The 20,855-nt window shown below is 49.4% G+C and overlaps 2 protein-coding genes across 2 annotated transcripts; both read right to left on the reverse strand.

The window, feature by feature from the left end:
• Positions 1-149: 149 nt before the first annotated feature.
• lama1 (laminin, alpha 1) lies at positions 150-14,849 on the reverse strand. Its single transcript, XM_062559098.1, has 52 exons — positions 14,713-14,849; positions 14,461-14,616; positions 14,272-14,373; positions 13,925-14,139; positions 13,699-13,810; positions 13,506-13,616; positions 13,211-13,425; positions 12,915-13,126; positions 12,572-12,678; positions 12,301-12,481; positions 12,090-12,226; positions 11,725-11,958; positions 11,502-11,645; positions 11,247-11,426; positions 10,878-11,063; positions 10,651-10,778; positions 10,442-10,556; positions 10,156-10,296; positions 9,348-9,466; positions 9,183-9,272; positions 8,888-9,081; positions 8,651-8,793; positions 8,474-8,572; positions 8,216-8,321; positions 7,940-8,096; positions 7,652-7,862; positions 7,424-7,540; positions 7,151-7,311; positions 6,932-7,070; positions 6,570-6,672; positions 6,365-6,481; positions 6,089-6,271; positions 5,676-5,830; positions 5,414-5,557; positions 5,209-5,342; positions 4,956-5,109; positions 4,752-4,876; positions 4,163-4,313; positions 3,941-4,085; positions 3,674-3,815; positions 3,473-3,587; positions 3,001-3,150; positions 2,748-2,899; positions 2,462-2,656; positions 2,175-2,358; positions 1,869-1,975; positions 1,588-1,777; positions 1,367-1,516; positions 1,115-1,268; positions 892-1,025; positions 602-815; positions 150-427 (listed from the first exon to the last, which is right to left on the reverse strand). Exons 1-52 carry the CDS (start codon positions 14,842-14,844, stop codon positions 252-254), a joined length of 7,818 nt encoding a protein of 2,605 aa, XP_062415082.1. The 5' UTR covers positions 14,845-14,849; the 3' UTR covers positions 150-251.
• Positions 14,850-19,532, reverse strand: LOC134107511 (laminin subunit alpha-1-like). Its single transcript, XM_062559345.1, has 12 exons — positions 19,210-19,532; positions 17,764-17,934; positions 17,255-17,367; positions 17,134-17,185; positions 16,863-17,053; positions 16,592-16,771; positions 16,401-16,490; positions 16,202-16,319; positions 15,923-16,101; positions 15,262-15,355; positions 14,999-15,155; positions 14,850-14,853 (listed from the first exon to the last, which is right to left on the reverse strand). Exons 1-12 carry the CDS (start codon positions 19,262-19,264, stop codon positions 14,850-14,852), a joined length of 1,404 nt encoding a protein of 467 aa, XP_062415329.1. The 5' UTR covers positions 19,265-19,532.
• Positions 19,533-20,855: the final 1,323 nt, after the last annotated feature.

Consider the following 20,855-nt stretch of genomic DNA (forward strand, 5'->3'; position numbering starts at 1 on the left):
CCTCAGAGCTTTATCTTCATCTCCTTATTTTATCAACCTTTTGTTAAGTAACATGTGTGACATTCAGGGATCCATCAATAAAGACATCCGCATTTCAGTGTGCTTAAATGTGAAAATGATGAGAAACTAATGAAAATGTTTTCAGATGATCTTTAATGATTCATGTAGAAATACTTGGATCAAAGTTACAGAATGTTACAATGAAGCTGGAGATGACCATCATCTAAAAACAAAACAACATTAGAAACCGCTCAACGCGAGGCAGGGTGTGGTTTCGCAATAGGACACGAGTTAGGAGTGACGCCCGACAGGAAGTGGGCGGAGCTCAGGTCCAGCACTTCACTCAGGTGAGACTTGACGAGCTTCAGGTTCATCAGACAACCTCTGAACCGGGAGCTGATTGACAGGCAATTCTGTTTCTCCCCCACTGTATCAGAAAAGCAGGAGATGGGTGGATCGAGAAGAGAGGGAGACAGAGGGAGACAGGTAGAGATACAGGTAGAGATACAGGTAGAGATACAGGTAGAGGGAGAGAGAGACAGTGTCAGTCGTTAGCGCTCGTCACAACGCCTGCATCCGCTCTCATTCCAACGTTGCTCACCTGGAAAGCCTCCCAGGTAAACAGGGTTCTTGGTCTCGGCAGAGGTGGATTGTGGGTAGGGGTTGCTGGTGGTGAAACTCTGCCCGTCTACACTCAGACTCACAGTGTGTTTAGTCTTTCTGGCCAAAAGGCGGTGCCACTCTCCGTCACACAACTTGTGGCCAACCGAACGCACTGAAACGCGTCCCGCCCCGTTGTTCACGTTAAACACCACCTGAGGAGAAGCAGGTTCAGTGTCACACACACACACACTCTCACACTCACACACACACAGATGACTCTCCACTCACCTGTCCGTTGATCATTTCCAGTCCGATGGCGTCCACCTTTGCGCTGCTGATTCCCAGCAACACTCCTTCTGGTTTGCTGGTTCGAAACTCCAGCGACGCCCACATGTCAGAGCCGACCTTGTAGCCGTCACGCACTGAGCACACGCAATCACACACACACACATGCAGATCAATACCTGAACAACAGATTAAAGCAGGAGTACATTTCTGTCTCATTGCTCACTGAGAGCGGCGTATCCGCTGCCATTGAAGAAGCTTCCCGTCTGGTCGCTGGTGAAACAGGAAGAGACATCATGCCGGGAGGCGGGCTCGGAAAGATTCAAAGCGGCGCCGTTCAGACTGGCGGATCGGACGCAGCCAGGAAAACTGCTGCTGACCTGAGAGAGCAGGAGAGGGAACGTGAGCCGCGTCACAAGGTGGAACGGGTCCGCTGGTACAAACCGACGGTAACGGGTAGAAGAAGAAGTGAACACACGTTAATTCTCCTGGTGGAGTGTGCGGGCGGAAGTCCTCCCAGGTAAAGCCTGGCGTCCACGTCCAGCTGGTTCCCTTTGAGGGACACGCGGTCAGGACCCGACCCGTCCACCGACACAGACACCGACCGCCGGCCCACCTCCCCCTCCACCTGAGAGACAGCGACATGTCAGCTGAGAGACAGGTCAGTGTGTGTGTGTCCACTAGAGGTCCTTAACTCACAGTATGCCATTCTCCATCGTCAATGGCGACAGAGGAGGTGACAGAGGCGGAGCCTTTCCCCAGGTCGGCCGACATCATCAGCCTGCCACCGCTCAGCTTGAGGACAACGAAGTCCATCTGCTTGGAGTCGGAGAGGAGGAGGATAAGCCCCTCCCGAGCTCGGCTTCGAACCGACAACCTCAGCGACACGCTGAGGACCAAGAGAGGGAGAGTTAGAAGGAGAAGGGGCTTCTGTGGCCACGCCCCTTTCTGGCTGTAGCACCGCCCCGGTCGAGACTCACCTTCTCTTCACGGTGTGAGGTGCGATGATGAAGGTCATGCGACTGTGTTTGGACAAACCAAACTGAGCCGCCGAAGGTAGAAAGGTCGGCTCCACCTCTGACACACACTGCGTCAAACATAAATCAATAACCAATAATCAGTGACCAGCTATCAATAACATCCTCAAACACTGATCAATAACTAACAATACTAAGAGAAATAAGTAGCTGTTCAAGATGATTAATATTAGATGTATTGACCATTGTTATGATTAATATGAGCGTTGATTAGCATTAGCATTTATTAACACTGAAACTATTGATTACCGTCAGTGCTCCTGGTGCCATGGCGCTCAAGTGTGTGGTCGGGGCAACTGGCAGGTGGGAGGGGTCAGAAGTGGGATCTACATCTTGGTCATCGGGCAGCACAGGCCCCACCCCTTTCTCCTCCAATAGGCAGCTGTCAAGCTCTGCCCCCTCATACCTCACAGCTCTCGATAGGTCAACCAACCTGGATGAGACACCAATAAAAACAATAAGAAAAACAGCGTGTGTGTCTGACTGTGCGTGTGTGTGTGTGTGTGTGTGTGTGTGTGTGTGTGTGAGACACTTACGACCCGCCCACTGCCAGATCTTGGATGCAGCCTCTGAAACTCCTGGAGACACCCTGCAATCTGATTGGCAGTCGAGACTCCTCCCCCGACGGCAGCCCACCAATAAAGAAAGAGGCCGGCGGCAATCGTGACAATTCGCCCGGCGACCCGGAGACAGACTTCAGGTGTTCCTCGTCCACCTGCACGGATAGAGACCTGAAAGGCGCACAGGTAGTGGATTGGTCAGTACTCGTCAGTCAGGTGAGGCATATGAGAGACAGGTTTCCGTTTCCATGGTGGTACCTACTTCCTGTGGATGGTAACGATCACAGAGTGTTTTGTTCGGTCGCTGAAGGACCCTCCGTCCGGTTTCACAACCGTCACCTTACGAGTAGCCCCGCCCACCTCACCGAGCTCCGCCTCCAAAGATCCTGAGACCAGGTGGACCGACAAGAAGTGCTACACACACACACAAACACACACAAATGCACAGTGTCACATGATGGTCCCAGGTACCCCGGGTCTACAGGTGTGTCACATGACCAGTCTATAGGCCTCACCTGTCTCTGTGCTAGCTTGTCGCTGAAGGCAGCCAGCAGAACTCCTGATTGGTTGCGCGTGGAGAAGGAGAACAGAAGCTCCGCCTCCTGACCCAGCGATGGAGGAGCGATCTGAACGAAGCCGCTGAACAGTGAGACGCTTCTCACGGCCTGCAAGAGACAAACAGGAACATAAGGAACAAACGATCGATCAATAGAGTTTAGTTCAGGATGTCAATTTAAAAACTAAATACTACTTTTGTTAAAATATTTCAGCACACTGGCTTTACAGTCAACAGACGTCTAAAACACATATGTATTAGACGTAAGAGCTTCTGATTGGTTTCAGTGATTCATAGTGTTATTTCACTTCATAAAAACCAACAATTCAAATAATGTTTTATTTATTTAAAAAAAGCAATTCAAAACATTGTACTTTTATTAATGAATAAATAAATGTCTAACATCTATTTCATTCTAGTTCATCACAAACCTCGAGGATGCAGCCCTTCCTGACTCCGAAAGCGTCTCTCAGAAGGTCAAAGTTGGAGCGAGCAATCTCCACGTTCTTGATGCAGCCTACGTATGACCTGGAGACCACCTGTCGCCTAGCAACCGCAGAGACAGGTGAGCAAGGAGTTAGCACGGACGTCAATTGTGACATCGTCCTCACCTGGTGAGGTCACAGGCTCACCTGATTGGTCTAGAGGCAGGAAGTCCTCCAACGTAGATGGGATCCAGGTCGGATCGGTTCAGGTCAGAGGCTGTTCCAGGAGACTCGGCCTCCAAAACCTCCTTGTCCGATGATTGGTCGGCTGCCATGATGGACAGGTAACCTGGACACAGAGTCTACATCAGAGCTGGTACTACAGGATCATTACTCCATCTTCTGCCAGGTGATCTTGTAGCAGAATCTTAGTCGTAGTAGTAGTTGGAGCAGTAGAAGCAGTGGTGGTAGTACCTTTACGTTTGCTCCTCTGTAGTGTGATCTTGTACCAGACTCCGGTGTTGTACTTCTTTTTGGAGGTCAGGATCAGAACACCTGATCCTAGTTCAAAGGTCAAACGGACACGCCCCTCTACCAGCTCCATGGACAGGAAGTCTCTCTGCAGGAAACAGGAAGTCACTTGTTTGCCTCATAATTAGATCCTCAGCAGTAATTGTGTGTGTGTGTGTGTCGTACGGTGTTGTTGGAGGCCAGGTAGAGCAGTAATCCGCCCGGCGACAAGGTTTTAAACAACAGGACGATAGAGGTGGAGGTCGCCCGCAGAGACTTCTGGACCAAAGAGAATCCAGATCCATCAAAGTGGAAGGAGGTCTCCTCTGCCTGGGGACTGAGAGACAGACAGGAGAAGACATTACAGGTGAGGACAAACAGAAAGAGACAATAAAAGATGGAGATTGTCAAGGTGTCAGGCTGGGGCAGGTTGCAGGCAGGACTCAAACGCAGAGGTTTCCACACAAAGTGCTCTTTATTCTAGAACTAATACAGGACGTGCTCCAACGAGGACTGACATGGACAATGACGCAACAAAGAATAACTGGCACACAGGGCTTAAATACACAAGGGAGGTGCAGGTGATTGGACACAGGTGGAAGCAATCAGGCAATCACAGGACAGGAAGTGAAGTTACCCAGAGACACGAGAAAGCTACAAAATAAGACAAGCAGACCCAAACCGTGACAGAGATATGAACATGTTTCATTCAGAAGTGCAAAGAGCAGCTCTCCCCACAGGTGTAGCATCACAGTTCCTCCACCCGTCAGCGTACCTGCTGAAGCAGCCTCCACACTCCCCCTCCCTGCTGTCGTAGCTCCACAGGCCGATGTTCCTCTCGTTGAGCGACGCGTCGCCCACACATCCCTGGAAGGTGGAGGAGCGCAGCACCGCCGGGCTCTGACACACACACAGTTATTACCTGTTCACTTGCACACACAGGTGTAGACACGGGTGTATACCTGTGTGTGCGTGTTACCTGAGTGTGAGACCCCAGTCCTCCGATGTGGATCACTGTGTTCCTGTCGATGTCCAGAACTCGGGACCGTCCCGGTGATGTCGCCGTGACCGCCGGCAACGGAGCCGCCGCAGACTCCAACTGATGAACCGACAGAGAAGCTCTGGCCCCGAAGCTGAGGACGCCATGACATCATCACACAAGTCTTTATCGCCTTAACAGTATTAAACAACGCGTGATAACAGGTCATTCTGGTCATGTGACGCTTGCTTACCGGGTCACGTTGATTCTGGTCCATCGGTTGTTGGTGACGTCCAGTCCAGGAAACTCCAGCCGGGTTCTCCCCGAGCCGGCGTCCCACATGAGAGACACCTTCCCAGCATGCATCTCTACAGCCAGGAAGTCCACCTGAACACATGATTGGAGTTAAAACCGGACGCACAGGAGGTTTGTGAGTGTTGGGTCGTTGCTGTGGTTACCGTGGTGTTGCTGCCCAGGTAGAAGAGCAGGTTGTCCTGGCGGGAGGTCTTCAGGGTCAGACTCAGAGTGTTGAAGTTACTCGACTGGATCTGAGGTCTGTAGGAGCGAACACAGTCCCTGTCCGCCTGGACCGCCACCTTGATCTGAGGAGGGGACATCTTCATCACTCTTATCATCTTCATCACCTTTTTCACCATCATCACAATCATATGATCTGTGTTTATGGATCATCCCGTTCTACATGTCAACTTGTGTGTGTACCGAGGCCGCTTGTCTTCTGGCCTGATCAATCAGCTCTCGGATGTCGGACAGATTCCTGCTCAGCGTTTCTCCCAGCATGCTCAGCGGCTTTATCCGCTCCATCAGGCGCACCGTGCGTTGCTCCGCCTCCTCTAGCTGCCGCTGCGCCTCATTGGCTGAGTGCAGAGGAAACAGGAAGTGTTAGCCTCAGACTCCGTGAGGGCAGTTTATCTCCAGTTCTACTTTTTACTTATTCTTTTTATTTCTTTGATCTGTTTCTTTCTTTCTTATTTGTCTGGTTTTGTTCTTGTCTGTCATTGTAAAGTGTCTTTGGGTCCCTAGAAAAGCACTATATAAAAAACGTATTATTAATTATTATTAAGGTTTAGGGGGAAGTTGGGATTGGGCCTGACTCCCTCCTCGCCCCCACTCACCTGCGGTGTGTGTGTGAGTCACCATCTGGTTGGTCTCCCTCACAGAGTCCTTGGTGTTTTCCACCATAGAAGAAGAATTCTGGAGCCGCAGCCCGAGTCTGTGCAGCCGCTGCAGCGCCTCCTGCAGGCCAGAGCGCGCAGCGGCAGCTTGGTGGCGAGCCTGAAGCAGTGAGGCGGACGAAGCTGATGGAGGACAACGACCAATAAAGTAATAGATCGATAGATCAATGCATCGGCTGTGTTGTATTTGAGGAGGCGGAGCCTAACGTGTCTCACCGTTAGGGAGGCGCTGCAGGTCTCTGATTGGCTGACGGAGGAGGAGGCTGCAGTTGTAAATGCTGTCTCTCACCAATCCCAGTCGGCCGTTTACTTTGGAAACCTTCAGCTGCAGCTCTGAAGGACGGAAACACATGAATCTGACATATTCTGACTTATTCTGACTTATTCTGGCAATAAATGTTTCCTGATTCCTGATAAAAACCTTCAGCCGTCTTGTTGATTTGTCGACTTTCTTCTAAAGCAGAAGAACTGGCGTTCAGCTTGGCTCCGCCCTCTTCTGACAGCAGCAGCCCTGAATGGACAGTCTGTAAGAAATACTGGGACATTAGTACTACAAATATTCATGTTAGTATAGTGATTCAAGTACTATAATACTAGTATATCCATGTATATGTAATACTTGACACGTTATGTCAGTAACCATCAGACGCCGTTGACTGTGATGTCAAGATGTTATGTGTTTATCATGTACACACACGCACACACACACACACGCACACACACACACACACACACACACGCACACACACACACACACACACACACACACACACACACACTCACCATGTTGAGAGCCAGGGAGGCGGAGTTCTGGGCCATCAAAGCAACCTGCTGGGCTGAGTCAACTCTTTCTGTGATGTCACTGTCCAGCTTAGCCAATTGGCTGCCATTCGGAGAGACGTTACCCACCGACGCCATCGAGCTGATGGAGGACAACGGTTTAGATTCTCTCTCACTGGAACACACACACACACACACACACACACACACACACACAGCTACCTGTGCATGGCGTGGGCGTGGCTCTGCAGCAGGAGGGCGTGGCCTTCTGCTCGGTATACAATCTCCAGGGCGTCGGTCATCTTCAGTCCGATGACCAAAGCGTCCACCTGTTTCCTCAGCAGGGGGCGCCACTGATCCAGTTGACCGCTGAACTCCTCCACCTGCTGCATCAAGGGGTTCATTTATTCTTACAAAATATGCCAATGACTCCACCCGCTGCACCCAGGGGTTAATTTATGCACATAATATATGACCGAGGAAGGCTTCCCTCACCTTGCTGGTGTTTGTGAACTCCTGCGTCAGCAAAATGATGTCATCCAGCAGCAGCTGACTGTCCTCCATCACTCCGTCCACAGACACCACCTCCACGCTGAGGTTGTGATGGACGGACTGAAGGGCATGGAACACGTTATTATTGATCAATAATCAATGAATAGTGTGTGTGTGTCTTCACACTGTGCATGCATTGTGTGTGTGTGTGTTTACACTGTGTGTGTCTACCTTGTAACGGTGAAGCAAAGGGTGTGCGGTTTCCAGAAGAGTGTGTGTCAGTCGGTTTTGTAGTTCGGTGTTGCTCAGCTGCGTTTGAGCAAATTCCAGTGTTTCCATAGCAACCTTGAGGGGCGCGGAGAAGAGGCGGAGTCTGACGTCTACTGCCGCCCTGCCGGACAGGAAGTCGTCCTGCAGCGATCGGACGAGAGACTCGGAGAGACTGCAGAGAGACGTCCTGTTGTTTTACTTGTATCCATGGAAACCTTTTATTTTGGTGTTTAACACACAATCACAAACCGGAGCTCCTGATTGGCCGAGGCGTTGGTGGCCTTCAGGTCGATGGCTCGGATGGTTTCCATCATGGACTCCACCTCCTCCAGCATATGTGTCTGATTGGCCGAATCAAGCTCCGTGGCTCCAGTTTGGTTCAGAAGCCCCGCCTCCCTCTGAAGAACTGTACCAATGAGATTTCAGAGATGTTGTTATTTTAACAGTGCTATTTGATTTGTTATAAAAAAAACGTCCTTCCTGCTATGACGTTGCTTATGATGAGTTTATGCTGTAATGGTTTACCCTGGATGTGATGCTGCAGGCTGCTGATGCTCTGCAGGAGCAGTGCACTCTGGGAAAGGCTGCTGTTTACGGCCACTTTCTCCAGGTTGTGGGACAGACGTGGGACCTAACCAATCAGGAGACCTCTTTAGTCAACAAATCCTAAAACTAAATATTACAAATACATGTAACATTTTATAATTTTGTGTGTAATTGATATGTTAGAATCAAAGTTGTCATTTAACATGTTATTAGTTTACAGAGGGTAACCATGGACACCTGCTGCAGCAGCGCGTCAAGGTCGGAGGTCAAGTGATTGAGCTCGTCGTCCACTGTGAACAGCCGCAGAGCAACGGAGCTGTTTTCTGAAAGCACCACCTGTAGGGTCACACAGCAGGTAACACTTAGTCTGTGTGTGTATAGACATCAGGCCATGTGGTCGACGTGGGCCTTTACCTGCACGTCTCTGATCCGGTCCTCCAGCAGTACGAGCTGGCGGTACGGCGCCATGCCAATGGCGCTCAGGTTGACAGACAGGAAGTGAGTATGTACTTCTTCAAGGTCGTCCAACAGCACACCGATGCACTCGTCATCGCACGCTGGAGTCACAAAGACCCCCAACAACAAAGGTCACCTCAGATATCACACAACATGTGACCATGTGTGTGTGTGCATGTGTGTGTTGGTACTCACACACACACTCTCCTTCCTGCAGGACGTGTCTCTCGTCGCACTGGTCACACGACTGACCTTTGACCCCAGCCTTGCACTCGCACTGCCCACTCAGCGCATCGCACAGCGGGCGCAGCGAGCCCCACCCACTGCAGCCGCAGGGCGCACAGACTCCGCCCGCCTCCACCGGGTTACCGTAGTAACCCACTGAACACCTGCAGGACAACAGCACAGGGGGTGTGAACTGTAGCTCTCGGCTGATTGGCTGAGCTTCTTCTGATTTCAGAAGTCAACAGTAGCCTATTAGCATGCTCACCTCTCGCAGTGTCTCCCCTCGTATCCCTTCTGACAGGCGGTGCAGCGGAATTCCCCGACTCCACCCTCTGACACACAGGTGGGACTGAAACTACACGCACACCGTTAAAGTTACTGGAATAAAGTAAGATATGCGAGTTAAACCAAAGCAGGTGCGCGGCCTCACCTGTTGTCCGGTAGCGGGCAAGCACACAGCGAGCAGTCGCTTATAGAGCCACTGATGTTCCCATAATGCCCCGGGGCACACTGCGAGCAGCTCCGCCCACTGGTGTGATGCTGACAATCCTAATAAATAGAAACAGCATTCTACTTATTTCTGCCAATCTCTACTGTCTCAGAAATGAGTGTGTGTACTAGCATGCGTTAGCATGTGCTAGCGTACGTTAACATGTTAGAACGTGTTTTACTGTGTACTAGCATGCGTTAGCATGTGCTAGCTACGTTAACATGTTAGAACGTGTTTTACTGTGTACTAGCATGCGTTAGCATGTGCTAGCTACGTTAACATGTTAGAACGTGTTTTACTGTGTACTAGCATGCGTTATCATGTGCTAGCTTACGTTAACATGTTAGAACGTGTTTTACTGTGTACTAGCATGCGTTAGCATGTGCTAGCGTACGTTAACATGTTAGAACGTGTTTTACTCTGTACTAGCATGTGTTAGCATGTGCTAGCGTACGTTAACATGTTAGAACGTGTTTTACTGTGTACTAGCATGCGTTAGCATGTGCTAGCTACGTTAACATGTTAGAACGTGTTTTACTGTGTACTAGCATGCGTTAGCATGTGCTAGCTACGTTAACATGTTAGAACGTGTTTTACTGTGTACTAGCATGCGTTAGCATGTGCTAGCGTACGTTAACATGTTAGAACGTGTTTTACTCTGTACTAGCATGTGTTAGCATGTGCTAGCATACGTTAACATGTTAGAACGTGTTTTACTCTGTACTAGCATGTGTTAGCATGTATTTACCAGACAGGCTCCAGTCTCCACGTCACAACTCTCACTGTGGTTGTTGCAGCGACATCGAACACACGGACGAACAAACAGCGACTTCTGCTTCTTAGTTGATAACTCAGACAGAGGCTGACGGAAAAAACCGGAAGCACAGTCCTGCAGGCAGACAGGTCAGAGAGAGAGACAGATAGGTCAGAGAGAGCGAGAGACAGGTCGGAGAGAGAGAGACAAGTCCGTCAGAGAGACAGACAGACAGAAACGGAGAGGGAGACAGGTCTATGGTTGCCATGGGGACAGGTACCTGACAGGACAGTCCGGTGTATCCAGGTGGACAAATGCAGGACTCAATCAGTCTGGCCATGCTACCCTCATCCAGCTCTGCCTCCACCGCCGTCTCCATGGTGATGTTAGAGATCCTTAAAATGTGACAGGAAATGACATCATCACACTGAATGTGCGGCTGTATGTGTTTGTGTGTGTATATGTGACGGTGTGTGTTTGTGTGTGTACCTGCTCTGCTGCAGTCGGGTCCCATATGACGCTTTGATGATGACGTACTCTACGTCACTGAGGACCGACATGAAGTCCTCACGACTCACCGGCTTCTCGGACACCGAGTTAAAGTACTTCCACTTGTGCTATGACACACACACACACACACACGCACACTTTAATAAACTGCTGCAGGTTTTTTTACATCCACTTTTCTGGTGTCCCATGATGCCCTGCAGCGGTACCTCCATCATCCGTATGTCGTGCTGTGTCCTGATGCCGTTGCTAGGAGCGACCATGTCAGCATATATCACATGCTTCCTCATGGTCCCGCCCCTAATCAGCACCTGAGGCTCCTGATTGGACAGCCCCGAACCGTCCTCAGCGTAGAAGGTGACAACGTAAGACAGCAGACCGCCGTACGACAGCAGCTAAAGTACAAAAAAAGCACAGTCAACTACACAATTAAGCATACACAAGTGAATATACAAGTTAAGTACAGAATAAACTACACTTAAGTACACAGGGAAGAGTAGAGCAAACACAGTACTCAATAAACGCTGCTAAGTACATGCCAAAGTGCACAGTAAACATAGCACACGCGGTAGTTGTACCTGTTGGCCTCGGTACTGGGGGGGCAGTCTCCAGTACAGCGGGCCGACTGGCCGGCTGCTGTCCAGGTGACGGGTGTCGAGCAGCGAATCGCCGCCCTGTTGGTGGACTCCAGACACGACACCCTGCAGGTTGGACTGGCTGACCAATGAGAGGGGAGCAGGGGAGGGATCCGTGCTGATCTGAGGAGGGAGAGACACTGGCTTCAGGTACTCGCGTGTACACCCGGGATGTACTCCCGAGGTACTTGTACTCACCAGTACTCGCTGAAGGCCTCCCTGCTCCTCACAGTCGGAGCTGAGCCCTGAGCAGAAACACCGCGAGCAGCCGTCAGGACTCTGAGCCGATAGAGCGAACCACCCGGAGACGCACTCCTCGCAGCGGCGCCCGGACACGCCCACCTGGACGCAGGGACACACCCGTCACTTTCACACACACACCTGCACATCTACACATACACACACACACGGCCCACGGTACCTTGCACACACACTTTCCGGCGTGCTGACAGTCACACACTCCCAGCGTGGCGTTGCAGAACTCTTCGTTCGATCCTGTCAGGTCGCAGCCGCATGCTGGGCATGCTGGGTAACCGTGGTGACCAAGGGCGCAGCGGTCACACGATCTGCCAGAGAAGCCCTCTTTGCACAGACACTGCCCATTGGTCAGCTGACACTGAGGGGCGGAGCTTCCAGCCGCAGCGCAGCCGCACTCCTGAAGAGACACCACGATGTTAGTGTATCGATCCACACATCTGTGTGTGTTCCCTGTACATATCTGTGCATCTGTGTACAGATGTGTATGTACTTGTGTGTATTTGTCTGTATCTGTGTGAACATGTGTACCTTGCAGCCCGTGATGGGGTCATGACCCCAGTAACCAGTCTCACACCTGTCACAGGTGTCTCCCTCTGTGTGCGGTGGGCAGATGCACGCGCCGTCCTCGGGGTCACAGTTCCCTCCAGTGTGTTCACAGTTGCATGCTGGGAGAAAAGATATCAGCCAATTAAAGGCAACAAATTGTTGTAACGTGACCTCACTTTCTCTGTTTAACTACCTGTGCAGCCGTTGGCGTGGAAACCATAGTAACCATGGCTACAGCGGTCACACGTATCTCCAGACACACCCTCCACGCAGTGGCACCGCCCATTCTCATCACATGACTCAGAGAGAGATCCTGATTGGTTGCAACCACAGACCTGACATCCCTCCGCACTTTGCAGCCCAAAGTACCCAGACTGAAAAAAAAGATTGATTTTAACAACAAGGTCTGATCGTCATTGGTCCCCTGGTGGTACTCTAGGTATACGCGTGCGTGTGTGTCTCACCTGGCAGCGGTCACAGGTGAGTCCCGTCACGTTTTCTCTACAGATACAACGTCCTGTTGTGACATCACACACACTGGAGAGGGCGCCGTTGACATCACAGCCACACTCTGAGAGAGACAGAAAGAGACTTCAAACATTCAACTATGAAACTTACTAACTTTAATGTTCATCAGTCAAATAAATGAGTTAAACAATCATATTTTCTATAGATGTGTACTGTTAAGAATCTCAGTCTTGTAACAGCAAAACATAGAAGTCAGAGGTCAAAGCTGATCGGGATTAGAAAAGATCAACATTCCTGTGTGTGAATGTGCAGATGTGTGTGTGTGTGTGTGTGTCTCACCCCGACAGTCCTTTGCATGCACGGCGTCTCCATAGTAACCGGGCTGACAGACCTCGCAGTGCCTCCCGCCCGTGTTGCCCAGACATCGCAGACACTCCCCGGTGACAGTGTCGCAGTGCCCCGCCTCCCCGAGGTCCACGTTGCCATTGCACTCGCAGCGGACGCAGGTCCCGCCCAACGCCTGCGGGTTACCGTGAAAACCGCTGGCACACCTGCACACACACACAGAGCGACGGGTGTTAGGCGTAGCCCGCTGCCCCCCGATTGGTTGGATTGGAGCAGACCTGCGTCGTCACCTCTCACAGGTGCGCCCCGTGTATCCGTCCCGACATTGGTCACAGGACACCTGGCCGGAGGCGTCCAGGGCGCATGTGGGGCTGAAGCTGTTGGACGGCTCGGTCAGAGGACACGGACACAGGCGACAGTCACCTGGCGTGCCCTCTGTGGCATCGCCGTAGAAACCGGGTAGGCAGCGATCACACTGGGGGCCCGTGGTGTTGTGGGTGCACCCCTGAGGACGGGCAGAGGCAGGTCACTCAGGTGTGTCTCAGGATGAGTCCTGTCTCTTCTCATCGGTAGTTTAGAACTCACCAAACAAACTCCGTCGTTGTCACAGTCGTACGCGTGGTCGTTACACTCGCACTGCATGCAGTTCCCTCCGAACAAGACTCCGCCCACTCTGTAGAACCCCGGGAGACACGACTACACACAGAGCACACACGGTGACACATAGCACACAACTTGACAGAGAGTACATACAGGGTACACAAAAGCGAGTACTCACCTCACAGGAAGTACCGCTGTAACCATAAGGACATTCACACGTCTCCACAGCAACCGCCTGATGGCCAGAAACTGACCCCGGGTCAGCAAAGTCCAGAGACACTGAGCTGAGACTGAAAGACAGACAAGGAGAGAGTGAGACATGCAGGGAGGGAAACTGGCAGAGACATAAGCTTCACGTGGTCTTTGCTCTGGCTGGGTTGTCATGGCAACGGTGAGGCTCTCACCGTACAGGCCCTTCGGTGGAGGCGTTTAGGTGAACCCTGACCGCCAGTGACGTCACGTGCGCCATGACGGAGAGCAGATCGTCGCGGGTGACGTGAGTGCCCAACTGGACGTCCACGAACTTCTGCTCGGCCATCGTCACGGCAACAGAGCGCTCAGCCAGCTCCGAGAGGGAGAGGACAACGGGAGGAGAGAGGCGAAGAGCTCGGCCGTTTCCCTGGAGACGAGAGGGGATGGGAAGGCAGTTCAGGTAGGTTTTGTAGTCCTCAGTCACCACCACTCTAGCTCTTAATGTTCATGAAGTTTAAATGAACTTTAATGGAAAGTGTTTGTTGTTGTTTGTCCTCACCTCGATGATGAGGTCAGAGTGGACAGGCAGAGAATGATCCTGATTGTCCAACGGGACATCATAGACCAATGAGTAGTTGAGGGAACCTCTGTAGGAAAGCAGCTGGTGACAGACAGGCAGACACACCACAGATCATCTTGCTGTTGACTGACTGAAGGTTAATGACCAGATATGGAAATGGCGGCTCACCTTGTTTCCGAGAAAACTGTCGGGCGCCGCCCAAGATAGCACCTGTTGGTGCACGTGTCCAGAAGCGTTGTTGGGGATGGGGAGGTCGTTTCCGTCGAGGACTGGGAGGGCATGGAGGGACTGAGAGGGGCGGAGCCAAGCGTTTGTATGAAACACCTGAAAAAGAAAAAGAAATACCATGAAGTGCTGGCGTGTAACCTGAGTAAGAGGTTTGTTGGTGTAGTCGGGTGCAGGTGAGTCTCTGCATGTTACCTGAGCTCTGGACCAGGTAGAGCTCTCACACACGTCAGACACACCGAAGCAGAAACAGTCGGTGCAGCCCAGCTGGTGACTCTCCTGCAGGTTGTAGAATCCTGGTTTACACAGATCACAGTGAGCCCCCATCACATTCACCTGAGGAGGAGAGGACAGGTGAGAGGTCAAAAGACAGGCGAAACATCCTGTTTCGGAATCACAGACCAGGGTCAGGTCTCAGCTGGGCCTGGTACTGTGACTAGTCATATGACTATTTAAGGTATGGGGTCATCAAAGCGCTCACCTGCAGGTACAGTTGCTGCAGGGGTCTGTGTTGACGCTTGCCGGACAGGTTGCACTCACAACGAGCACACTGAGGGAAGTCTCTGTATCCAAAGGCACATCGATCACACCGCCGACCGTGAAGCCCTGCTGACACACACACTGCCCCGCAGACACACCTGTACACACAATACACTGCAATGACGTAATTATACTCAACACAACAGCACCAACGTCAACAACAACAACGTGGTACAACCAGTGTTGAAACAGAGTGACAGTGACCTGTCTGGGTGTCGTCTCTGCTGCAGACTGAAGACTCCGATCCTCTCAGATCACAGTTACACCGAACACAAGGGAAGTCTGAATATGGAGAAACCTACACACACACACACACACACACACACAAACACACAAAAATACACCCAGACACACACACACAAACACACACGTTTAGTGGTGACAAAAAGAACAATCGATTATATCAGTTCAGTCTGTTCAGTCAATAAGTCTGTAGTATTACTAGTAGTATTGGTCAGTACCTCAGTATGTCTGTAGTATTACTAGTAGTATTATCAGTACCTCGGTAGGTCTGTAGTATTATTAGTAGTATTGGTCAGTACCTCGGTAGGTCTGTAGTGTTACTAGTAGTATTGGTCAGTACCTCGGTAGGTCTGTAGTGTTACTAGTAGTATTATCAGTACCTCGGTAGGTCTGTAGTGTTACTAGTAGTATTGGTCAGTACCTTGGTAGGTCTGTAGTGTTACTAGTAGTATTGGTCAGTACCTCGTAGGTCTGTAGTGTTACTAGTAGTATTGGTCAGTACCTCGGTAGGTCTGTAGTGTTACTAGTAGTATTATCAGTACCTCGGTAGGTCTGTAGTGTTACTAGTAGTATTATCAGTACCTCGGTAGGTCTGTAGTGTTACTAGTAGTATTATCAGTACCTCGGAGGGTCTGTAGAAGCCGGCAGCGCAGGTCTCACAGTTGATCCCGGCGGTGTTTTGTTGGCAGTTTAAACAGACTCCGCCTCCCTTTTGAACACCGTAAGTGTTTGTACTCAAAAAGAGATCCGAGACGGTCTGATTGTAGAAACAGTCCTCTGTTTTGTTGTGACAGTTACACTCTGTGAGACATTCAGGTAGAGACAGAGACAGGTGTTCTTAAACAGGTTGACCCGCAGTCAGAATGTAAAAAAGGTTTTTCTTTATTTCCAATCTTCTTACTCTCACAGGTGTTTCCCTTGGTGACGGTCCCAGGTTGCCATGGCTGCTGGTGGTAACCAGGGCAACATTGGTCACAGCTCTCTCCACAGGTGTTGTGTTCACACACACACTTCAACTTCTGTTCACACACAAAGAAGTGTAAAGCCAAGCAAGTACACAGGTAACAGGTGAAGAGGTGAACAAATGTAAAACAGGTTACCTTGGTATCAAGGTCCAGCGGGCAGCTCTGGGCGTGGCCGTAACAGATGCACATCCCCCCCACTGAGATGTCTTTGATGGAGTAATAATACTGAGAAACAGAATTATTATTTATATATATACATTATGAACTCATTCAAACTTATTGACCATGTGACCGCACATCTGTCTCCTTGTAGCACGTTGTCTCACCCTCCTTGTGACGATGGGGTCGACCTCTCTGGGGTCACGGGCGCTCAGCATCATCAGGTCGGCGTTGAGCGTTCTGATTCGCTGAAGTCTTAGTCTGATGTAACGAGCTGACGTGAAGTTCAGCAGTTCAGAGGTCAGGTCATCTGCTCCAGGTCGGCTGTTAATGAGGGAGGTGTGAATCTGGGACACCGAGACAGGTACAGAGAGAGAGACAGGTCAGAGGGAGACAGGTATAGAGGTCATTGAAAGACAGACAGGCAGCCAGTCTCACCTCTCCGTGTTCCAGTGGGTTCAGTCTGGAGTAGTAAGACGTGCAGATGACCTCTGTGTCGCTCTTGTAGGTCGGCGGGCCGAGTCTCGGCGTCATGTTGTAGCGAGACAAACACTCAGAGTCACTGAGGGCGTAAAACTGCCAGGGGTCGAAGGTCACACCATCCAGGGAGCGTTCCAGGATCCAGTTACCTGACATGGCAAGACAGGTCAGAAAGACGGGTCAGACGGAGACAAGTCAGACAGACAGACAGACAGAGAGCATGTCTCACCTGGTCGAGGAGAGTTAGCTGCCTTGATGATGATGTAGGCGACCTGAAAGATCTTCAGAGCAGGGGTTACAGTCAGAGAGATGCATGTCTAATGATTTACATGTATATTGATTTTTCTTACCTGTTTCAGGTCCAGGGTTATCGTGACCCAGTGAAACTGATGACCGTTCTTGATACTCGGACTCTGCCACCAGTAATTTGTGCCATCGATGGCGTTTGTGATCGGATGACGTTCTAAACAACACAAACACAACCAGCATTTAATACCATCCGCCTCTACCGGGTAGTACCTGGTACCATGTGACACTGCACATCCCTGATTGGGCAGAACACCACCAATGAATTACAGCGAGATGGTGTCGTTCAACTGGCTTAGCACCGTTGCATTGTGGGTGTTGTTGAGTTGAAATATCTTCATTTACGGACTTCTCGAAGCAAACAAATGTGATTACAGCATTTTATTCAGAATACCAACAATTATTTGATTCAACATTTTAATTCATTGACAGACTAGCTACGAAGCTAATTAGCTACTTAGCTAACCACTAGGCCTGTAGCAGGAAGTTGGACCGTATTTGGAGATGCATTAACAATCTTCTAAGCGTGTCCTTTGTGGTTCTGGTTCCGTACCTTTGGACAGAACAGAGTTGGCGTCACATCTCAGGCAGTGAGGGTTCTTGATCTGTCGTCCTGGAACATGTTCCACAAGTTTGCAGTAAACCTCCGGTCCTGGATCGCCACACGTGGCGTTGCTGCTGATCACTGCGTTGCTGGCCAGGTTCAAAATGGCCGGGAACAGACCTGGAACACAAAGCTAAGCGTTAGCATGCTGACGACCCACTACGCTGCACATCAGTGCATCAGGAGGTCACACAAACAGCTGGACGCTGCTGAAGAGGTTTGAAGGTCTGTGTGTTCCCACAACAAACTGTGTGTGTGTGTGTGTGTGTGTGTGTGAGCCCACCCTGTTGATGTTATCACACCTCCACAGCTGATCACACACAACACACATTAACATGTGAGTGAATGCTGGAATGTGTTTAGTCTCTGGATGTTCAGATTGACCTCTGACCCCCTCCCCCACCAACACACACCAACACACACACACACACTAACACAAAACACGCAGTGTGACGAGGCCCTGTGGGGGTTTTAGGGATTTTGTGACGGGGGGGTGGGGGTAATTTAGGGGGTAGATAGGAACAGGGAGGTGTGTGATTGTTAACAGTAATTACAGGCACACACACACGCACACACACACAAGGACACACACAGTCTGTCTAAAGATCCTCATCAATATGCTGATCAACTCTTCACTCAAATCTCCAACTAGGTGTTCAAAGGCTTTAAGATCTCTAAATAATAAATAAATACTCTACTGTAAGTACCCCCAATGCTGCAGTAAATGAATACTCCAAACGGTAAATATATACTCTAGTGTAGTAAATAAATACTGATGTGCTGTATGTACAAACATCTCTATAAACCTAAGTAATAAAAAGTAATAAACAAAGTAGGAAAATCTGAAAGTGTGAAATATTGTGAAATCAGAGAAACGTCTGAAGACTCAACAGATAAAGTCAAGGTGACCAAAAGCACAATGTGTCCCGTTATAATACATAACAATACATATATATGTAAATCAATCAGGTCGCTGATGTTCCCATACGAGAAATTAACATCTGTAAAGTCATCCAAAATGACACAAACTGGATGAATTCTGCTTCATATTTCTTTCAAATTACAAGCCGCTGGAGTTTTAAATGAACTCTGACCTACTTGGAACTAACAGCTAAAAGAGCTAAGAGCTAACAGAGCTAAAAGCTAGTAGAGCTAACAGGGTTAGCAGCTTTCATTAAATAAAGTGTTTACCTTATTTGTTCTGAACTGATTTATTGATGAAAGTTAGGGGCGTGGTTAAGTTTTTAGTTACTTTAAGTTTTACACTCCATTTAATCTGAAGTAAACAGTTGTATTTGTTAAATAATTCATACCACAAAGAAGTGAAGTTCCTCAGGAGAACCCAGTTGACCTTAATATAGTTGAAGTTACAGAAGGTGAAGAGGACATTCTCACCTCTCTGCTGGGATGCAGCTCTCTCCATCAGCAGCAGCAACAGGAGCAGCTTCATCTCTGCCCAACTGGTCTCCAACTGGTCCCAGACTCTAACTGGTCTCTAAAGGTCCCAGACTCTTTCTAACTGGTCTCAAACTGGTCCCAGACTCTTTCAAACTGGTCTCTGAAGGCCTCAGACTCTTTCTAACTGGTCTCAGACTCAGTCTGACTGTCTCTATCTGGTCTCTGAGTCTTTGTAATGGTTTCTGAAGGCCTCGGAGCCTTTCTAACCTGTCTTAGCTGCAGTATCCATCCAGAGAAGAGGAATGTGTTGCTGGCATGCCAGCGTGACTCTCTCTCATTCATTCAGTTCAATGAGAGGGGGAGTTGGGGAGGTGTGAGGGGGGTGGACCGTACCACTGCCTCTTGATTGGGGGGGGGTTCTAATCCTCTTTGAAGGATGCACTTTTTTAAGGTGTCGCTGGTTTTCTGTTGCCTCTGTGATTTAGATCTAAATGATCCAGTTTAGTGCTTCACCTGTTTACCCCGATCAATCTATCACTGATCAATCGATCACTGATGATTCATCAATCAACAAATACTGATCGCCGATCACCAATCATTTGATGACTGAGCCGTGAAGACTAAATAAATAAAGAGTAGAAACAGTTCACATGCACTTTTACTGTTGTGACCCCAACCCTGTTTGTAAAGGGTTAAATGCTGTAAAACTGGGGACCTGCTCCTTTAACCGTCTCCATTCAGCTCACTATTGTCTCAGCCTGTGGGAGGGGGTTGTGTGTGTGTGTGTGTGTGTGTGTCTGTGTGTGTGTGTGTGTCTTTGCTTCTCTTGTTGATTGAGGATTTTGCTTCTTTTGATCTTTTCATTTGTGTTACATCAGCTTTTTATTAATCTTTTTTTTGGTTCTTGTTTTTATTTTATCATATCAAAAACCAAACAACAATGTTTTTTTAAACAAATACCTTTATTGGAAGCCGTATTGGAAATACTAAATTAATAAAGTATAATATCAAAGACAGTTGGGCGACGATCAAAGAGCTTTTATTGTGCTACTCAGAGGTGTGGAGACGCGATATTTTATTGTGAAAGGTCAGAATTGGGTTCTCGGATAAGTTGAAAGCGTTAAAACCAACGTTTACAATGAGATGGACATCCTCCAGCAGGCTAATTCACCCACGTTAGCGTCCTTTTTTACGTACTCTGAAAGGTAAGGAGCTAACACCTACTTTAACACTGTTAAATCACTTGAAATCATTACACGATCATTTTCATCAATAGTTTTTTCGGGACAGTTAGCTAAAAACAGTGACGTTATATGTATTCATATTAATGGAGTTAAACTGTGGTTGCTGTAGCTCAGCAAAGCCTCCTTTCAGACGTTAGCTTAGCTCACTACAGTTTGTCTGGTGGAACCAGCTGAAGGCTGCTGGTTGCAGCGGGGGGTTGGGGCGCGTAATGATGATGTCATAGCTTTGTGAGCAGCCGGCTCACCTGTCGCCATGATACGAGTGTAGAGGCAACGGGAAGGACAGGTCAACCGTGTTTAACATCATTTATTGTTTGTTCCATATACAAAAACATAACATTTACATAACCCTTGTTTTTCTACAGTGATTTGAATCATGTTTCAGTAATTGGTTGTGTG

Source organism: Pungitius pungitius, chromosome 19 (genome assembly GCF_949316345.1).
Source record: "Pungitius pungitius chromosome 19, fPunPun2.1, whole genome shotgun sequence".
Classification (NCBI taxonomy): domain Eukaryota; kingdom Metazoa; phylum Chordata; class Actinopteri; order Perciformes; family Gasterosteidae; genus Pungitius; species Pungitius pungitius.

Excerpts from the sequence above, each read along its gene's own strand:
- lama1 (XM_062559098.1), bottom strand. The coding sequence starts at position 14,844 with ATGGGGGCTCACTGTGATCTGTGTAAACCAGGATTCTACAACCTGCAG. Across the intron at positions 8,794-8,887 it reads GCAGGAAGGAGAGTGTGTGT|CGTGCGATGACGAGTGCATC; the intron begins GTGAGTACCAAC and ends TTGTGACTCCAG. Across the intron at positions 8,573-8,650 it reads ACCGGATCAGAGACGTGCAG|GTGGTGCTTTCAGAAAACAG; the intron begins GTAAAGGCCCAC and ends GTGACCCTACAG.
- LOC134107511 (XM_062559345.1), bottom strand. The coding sequence starts at position 19,264 with ATGAAGCTGCTCCTGTTGCTGCTGCTGATGGAGAGAGCTGCATCCCAG. Across the intron at positions 17,368-17,763 it reads CAACTCTGTTCTGTCCAAAG|AACGTCATCCGATCACAAAC; the intron begins GTACGGAACCAG and ends TGTGTTGTTTAG. Across the intron at positions 16,772-16,862 it reads ACCCACTGGAACACGGAGAG|ATTCACACCTCCCTCATTAA; the intron begins GTGAGACTGGCT and ends TCGGTGTCCCAG.